The 7,508-nt window shown below is 37.0% G+C and overlaps 1 protein-coding gene across 1 annotated transcript; it reads left to right on the top strand.

Moving 5' to 3' along the window:
* The first annotated feature begins 6,272 nt into the window (after positions 1-6,272).
* LOC132238816 (non-histone chromosomal protein HMG-17-like) lies at positions 6,273-6,940 on the top strand. The gene is made up of 2 exons (XM_059704861.1): positions 6,273-6,299; positions 6,386-6,940. Exons 1-2 carry the CDS (start codon positions 6,273-6,275, stop codon positions 6,722-6,724), a joined length of 366 nt encoding a protein of 121 aa, XP_059560844.1. The 3' UTR covers positions 6,725-6,940.
* The last annotated feature ends 568 nt before the right edge of the window (positions 6,941-7,508 follow it).

Below are 7,508 nucleotides of genomic sequence, written 5' to 3' on the forward strand. Positions count from 1 at the left end.
TTGGATACAAGGAGAGAACCTGTATGAGAAAGGAACCTGAGTCCAGAGAATGAGAAGGGAGATGTCATCTTTTGAGCATTTGACTTAACCCTCACCTGAAGCCAGCCCTACACACTGTACTTCCCAAATGAATCCTAAGAAATAAATCTACTCTCAAAAATATATCCTAAGAGGAAAAAAGAAAAAACGTTGGCTGAAAGTATAGTCAAGAACAAACGGTAAATGCAGTGCTGAGTATAATGTGGGATAGAGTGCTCTTGTGAACATTAAGTTTTCCCACTTCCTTCCTTCTGTACTTATACAGATTTCTGGAAATAAATGCATAGCCCAGAAATAAAGTTCAATAACATGCTCTGTCATAAGCAACATTTAAAAATTAACTTGTGGCCTGGCTGGATGTGGCCCAGTGGTTGAGAGTCCATCCAGGAACCAAAAGGTCACTGGTTAGATTCCTGATCAGTGCACATGCCTGGGTTGTGGGCTTGATCCCCAGTAGGGGGCATGCAGGGGTAGCCAAGTAATGATGTTTCTCTCACATCATTGATGTTTCTATCACTCTCTCCATTTCTCTCTAAAACTCAATAAAAATATATTTTAAAAAATTAACTTGTGATCATCAAATTCTCAGGTGTTCCCATTCATTTATGAGAACAATAACATTATCCATCACTTGGATGAAAAGTCCCAAGATTTACAAACATACAGCTTAACTATTTATTATCTCTATTTTATAGATTCAGCAAAATTCCATTTAATTATACAGAGAGCAATAGAATTTAGGGTACAAACTCTCAGTTATGTTGTCCTATTATTAAAATCTGCACTCCATAGGGAAAGCTATGAGAATAGAAGAAATTAAGAAAAAAATTTAACTGGGGTTTTCCAAAGAGTTGGGAAAATTTAATTATGCTTAATACCTGTTAGTGAAACAATGTTTGGAACTGAGTTGGAGTCCATTTCATACAATATATTAGTTGGTATAAAACATGTAAGTAATGATCATAAATCAGCATCAGGGTTTCTGACGGTGCATAATGTAATACCAGGCAGGGATTGGCATTCTATCTTGAGCCACTGAGCCACTGACACCCCTAAAGGAAATGCCAGTCATATGTTCCATATCACAAGTTTCCACAACACCAAAGGCATCCAGCATGCCATTGCTTTGGAGACTTTATGCAAAAATGCATCTGTATATGGATTCATTTTAGCATGGATCTTTTTTAGAGGAAGCTGAGTATTCTATATCAAATTAGGAATGAGACTTATAGCCAATGAAGATGGCGAACGAGGGAGGTACCTTATCCCTTACTGCTGGCAAAGCCAATTAGGCATATCTTTGTTTCATGACAGCTATATAAAGAATTGGGGAGTTGAGAATGTGGTCATTTAATATGTATGTGCAATCTAATTCTTTCTGTTGGTTCACATAAACAACATTTAGAATATCCCACAGATGTTCTTTGGCCTCACTTTCCCAAATCATGTAAGGCAACATAATTTAATACATGCAGTAGTTTTCTGTCTCCGATCCAAAAAAAAAAAAAATCAATGCAAGAACTTATTCAAACAGAGTATTTCAGATGTATTGAGATATTAATCCTGATTCACTGGATCATTCCATTCAAAACTAAAATCAAACTTACATTTCCATTATGTTCTTGATGACTTTGACTTTCTGTATTTCTGTCATGTACTAGCAACACAGTAATTGTTCTGTATGCAAATTTGGGGCCAATTTTGTAATTGAAATTAAAATTAATATTTTGCTTAAACCTTTGCCATTTATTTATTGGTCTGTCTCTTGTACTAGAATGTGAGCTCCTGGAAAACAAGGGCTTCATTTGTGTGTAAGTTGCCAGGATCATACACACACTGAGAACTCAACTGAATAAAATTTAGCAGTGGTTTCTACAGAGAAGTATACTAAGCATTTTGGTGATTATTTTATTAAGGAAGTCACACAAGTAAGGTCAAGTAGGATTCTTCTGGACAGCACTCATTTTTATTTGACAAACATGTTTTTTGAAGTTTTTTTAAAAGCACAAGTCCTATGGCCATAATTGCTAGCATTTATTGACTGCTTGCTATGAGTCAGGTAAAATGCTAAATACTCTAAATCCATTATATCTTCTCTCTTCTCAATTATCCTATAGGGTAGTAATATTAGCATTCAAATATTACAAATAAGGAAAATAATACTTTCTTAATAATCAGAGGATTTAATCACACACCCAATGTCATACTTGAGTCCTCATTCTTCACTATACTATGCCCCAGCCTAGTAAGTTCTGTATATTGAAGACTATAATAAGTAATAGGGGAATGCTAAGTCTGTGGGAATAGGTAGAATAGGTAAATTTATTATAAAATTTAACCTTTATTTTGTTTATTAGTTTCCTAAATGATATCAACCACATAAACTCCTTCAATCCCAAGGGAATATATGGAAATAGATTATATGAGACTAGAAACGAGATGCAAGAAATTTGTGCAAGGGGCTCGGCCCTTGCAGCCACGGTGGCTTGCCTCGGCCCTCGCAGTCCCTGCTTTATCTGGAAGGTTGTCCAGAAGGACATCCAGAAGGTCGTTCAGCTGTTCAGTCTAATTAGCATATTACACTTTTATTATTATAGATTTTAAGTAGGAAATTGTTTGGCTCAAGTATGTTTCACATAAAACACCATTGAAAGGTGCAGTTGGCTAAAAAAAAAACCAAACAGGTGTACAAAGGGGGCAATGAATCAAGCAGCCACCTGGGATTGGTGAGTCTGAAAAGTTAGGTTAGCATGGGACATCAGTGGTCCTTGTTATGTCAGTGACTCCTCCTACATGTCCCAAGAGATGTAAAAACAACAAAGGGGAAAAAATATTGAGCATGTCCTATGAGAATTGGACATATTTGGCTGGACAGCTATTACCTTACACAGGCAATTACTTAATAGTGACCAATATACATTTGGACACACATGTTATTTACTTGATATTTTCACATAAATGTTACAATAACTTTGTTTATATTGAAGGATTGTTTTGTAATATAAAAAAAGAAAAAATGATTCCTCTAAACTAACAGTAGAAAAACAACTTTTACATAAGGGTAAATCCATTTTATTTCTTTCACATATAATCTATATTGAATTCAAGAGTTGGCAGATAGCATGTGAGGCCATTTAGGAAAATACCATGAGGGCTGCATTATTAAAATTTTCTAGAAATCTCACTCCATTTTTTTTGAGGATGGGAATAAATGGGTATGTGAAACTAACTACTTATCAGAGCAGGGAGAAGATTGAGGTCAGCTTTCAAAGAGCCAATAGTAGAAAGCACCTCATCAAAAATAATTCATTATCTAATTCATCCTGTAGGGAAGTGATGGCGAACCTATGACATGCGTATCAGAGGTGACACGTGAACTCATTTTTTTGGTTGATTTTTCTTTGTTAAATGGCATTTAAATATGTAAAATAAATATCAAAAATATAAGTCTTTGTTTTACTATGGTTGCAAATATCAGAAAATTTCTATATGTGACACAGCACCAGAGTTAAGTTAGGGCTTTTCAAAATGCTGACACGCAGAGCTCAAAAGGTTCGCCATTACTGCTGTAGGGTATGCAAGCCTTGTCCTCACGTTGCTATTGTTTTTCAAGGTTTTTCAAAGTAATGTAGACATTCACAAAATATGAAAAATCAAATCTCAAAGCAGAGTTTATAATGAAAGGTATATTAATTAGAAAGGTATCTATCAGGCGGCCATAACAAAATGCTGTAGATTGGGTGGCTGAAACAACATAAATTTATTTTATCACTGTAAGGCCAAAAGTCCAAGGTCAAGGTGATAGCATGGTCGGTTTCAGATGAGAACTCTTCCTGGCTTAGAGATGGCCACCTTCTTGCTGTGTCTTCACATGGCAAAGATGGAGGGATCTCTTCCTCTTTTTAAGTCCACAGAACTATCCAACTAAGGCCCCACTCTTACAACCTCATTTAACTTTAATTACTTTCTAAAGACACTATCTCCAAATACGGTCACATTGGGGGTAGAGTTTCAATGTATGAATTTGGGGAGAGGACACAATTCACTCCATTGCAAAAGGTAAAAGCTTCTCCTTTATCTTTACGACATCCTTAAGAGCCAATTAATTCCAAAAAATGGCTTTATTGTTGTGACTGCATCTCTGTGTGCCAGGCATTTAAAGAACTTCATGATTTAGTGTTGCAGGATAACAAAGTAGACAACAAGAGAAGCTCTAAATCCTGTCTTCTCAAAAAGCTAAATGTTAAGATAGATATTTCTCTCAGAGGCCTGCGTGTAATAGCTTCTATAATCTCTTTTAACTCAAGAATTCCGAAAAATGCAACATACATGGAGGCCACACAACCTGAACTACCAGTTTGGTTAGGAGGTGAGGATGGCTGTCTCTTGTTACCAACTCTCTTCTTCTCCCTTATGGTAATAGAGTTTCTTCCTTTAGTTTTGGCTGGGATCATGGGCAACCTGATAGAGACTACATTATCAGCAATGGTTTAGGAGTGAAAATCATCTGTGTACAACTTTCAGGTTATTTATTTAATACGAAGTGCCATGCCTCAAACCACTTCTCTTCCACCTTATTAGCAGCAGTGCTGAGCTGTGCATATAAAAACATCAATACCCAACTTTGATCATCCAGAAAGGGACTGTGACCAGTTGGTGGGAGAATAAAGATGGATGGAAACTCAGACCCTTGACAACTTCAGGGAGCAGGACTTCCCACCAGGCTAGATCAGACAGATGGTTACATAAGGAATCAAAAACATCTCCCTTTTCAAGTCACTCTATTTTAGGGTTCTCTCTTTTTTTCTTTATTGTTGAAAGTATTGCAGATGTCCCCTTTGTTTGTTTGTTTTCTTCCCATTGAGTGTCTCTACCTTGCACCCACCCCTCCCAGGCCTTCACCACTCTACTGTCTGTCCATGGGCTATGCATATATGCATATAAGTTCCCCAGTTCATCACCTCCCCCCTATCCCTGCCTTTCCTCTGAAATTTGTCAGTCTGTTCCATGCTTCTATTCTATATCTCGGATCTATTTTGCTCATCAGTTTATTATGTTCATTAGATTCCACATATGAGTGATATCATGTGATACTTATCTTACTCTGACTGGCTTGTTTCACTTAGCATACTACTCTCCAGGTCCACCCATGCTGTTGCAAATAGTACGAGTTCTTTCCTTTTTACAACTGCATAGTATTCCATTGTGTAAATGTACCACAGCTTGAGCTTCTTAAACTTTCCCTTCATGCAATTGCTTTAATTCATCAAATAATTGTCAAATCATTCTCACTTTCCTCACATTTATTAAAATCATCAAAAGAATGATACCAACCATAGTTTCCAGATATTCCCATTATGCCTAAATAAAATTTCAGGTGCTATATTTCTAAATAACAAGTTACTGGGAAGATGCACAAAGTAGCAATTACTCTAATATTGGGCAAAGATAAAGAGCCGTGGGAAAACAATACAATAACTCTTGTAGTTTCTGCTCCCAGATACTCACTTCTAGTCACATTCCATTAGCTTAAGCAAGTCAATGACAAGTCTGATTCAATAGGATGGGTTGCATTCCCCTTCCACAGAGAGGCACTGTGGCTGTTATAGCAATGGGTAGGAATATACAATCCTCTTACAAAGAGGGGAAAACATCTCTACCACAATCAAATAAAATAAACTTTAAGTGTCTCAGCTAAAAGCCAAATAACTTAAATGGGTTTCAATTTTATTCATATATTTTCATCTTTTTTCAGTAATAGGGTCTCATAATGGAAGACAAGCATTATATTTATTTAAGACAGTCTTTTAAAAGCCTTTGACAATAATGTGCTGGCTTTGTTGACTCCTGTAAGTAGACCCTATGGTCAGATGTTCAAACATTCAGTACCTTATATCCTGGTATTCTTATCTCCTTACTTCTAAACTCTATAACACAAATAAAAACCTACTTGCTATGGAAAGGATCCCCATCATTTTTTTTTATAAAATTTGTCTTTGGCTAGAGTAAATGCAACCTTAATTAATTCACAAATTCCACATATGAAAATTTAAAACGGCAAGGGGTTAGTACATGTCTATATAAGCCATATATTGTCTTCTCTCCTTTTTTAGCTTTAACTACATTAGCAAAGTAGTATAAAAAGTATTAGGTTATTAATATTTAGAAAATCAGATATTTATGTTAATTAATCATTTATGCTTAGGCAGCTACAAATGAAAATTTTATTTAAAATGTATAAGAATAAAAGGAAGCCCAATGTGAGTAAATGTAGGGCTTATATCTTAAACGATCATTCAAAACTTACACTTTTAAGAAACAGATCAGAGCAGAGTGATGAGACTAGATCAACCCCCGCACCAAGCAAGGCCCGCGCGCTACTGCATCCCCGCGTCCCGCCACCATCGCCATCATACCCAAGAGAAAGGCTGAAGGGGATGCTAAAGGAGATAAAGCCAAGGTGAAGGACGAACCACAGAGAAGATCTGCCAGGTTATCAGCTAAACCTGCTCCTCCAAAGCCAGAGCCCAAGACTAAAAAGGCCCCTGCAAAGAAGGGAGAGAAGATACCAAAAGGGAAAAAGGGGAAAGCTGATGCTGGCAAAGATGGGAATAATCCTGCAGAAAATGGAGATGCCAAAACAGACCAGGCACAGAAAGCTGAAGGTGCTGGAGATGCCCAGTGAAGGGTGTGCATTTTTGATAACTGTGTATTTCTAGTGACTGTACAGTTTGAAATACTATTTTTTTTATCAAGTTTTATAAAAATGGAGAATTTTGTTTTACTTTTCTTTTTTTTTAAGCTATGTTGTTAGCAAACAGAACACTTCATTGTTATTTTTTGGGGGAAGGACATATAGTACTAATAGAATGTCTCCAAAGCTGGACTGAATTGGGTGGGGGGGGGGGAATGGGGGGGGACTACCTTCCCCTTCTAGTTTTGAGAAACTTCCTCTTGGTTCCTGGGCGGAGGGATCTCTTGCTGTTGACACACATTAGCCATGTGGCACAAACACCTTGTTGTGTAGGAAACTAAAATTTGTTTTTATGTCCTTTTCTCCCTCTCCACTTTAAGCATAGACTTTGACTCTCTTAAGCCCAGAGACCTATTGGGGCCTGACCCAAAAAAATTGACTTCCAGTATGTTGGGCAATCTGGACTTTCCAGTGTCACCACTGAGAGGACCTCTCTCTAAAGAGCAGCAGTTCCTTTTTAGATTGTGGATCTACAGATTGATATTCTCTGCCATTTTTATTTCATTTCCTGAAAGTCAGGGTCAGCCTGTGAAAAGTTGTTAAACAACATGCTTAATGTGAAATGTCAACCCTCACTCTAAACTTTCCCTGTTCAGAGCATCAGATGAAGACTTCATTGGGTTTTATAGTGGCTTTCTGATTTTGGTAGTTCACTGAAGAAAGGAGTTTGAAAGTTGTTGTATACTGTTAACGATTGTCTGCCCATGTCCTGCCT

Source organism: Myotis daubentonii, chromosome 7 (genome assembly GCF_963259705.1).
Source record: "Myotis daubentonii chromosome 7, mMyoDau2.1, whole genome shotgun sequence".
Taxonomy (NCBI): domain Eukaryota; kingdom Metazoa; phylum Chordata; class Mammalia; order Chiroptera; family Vespertilionidae; genus Myotis; species Myotis daubentonii.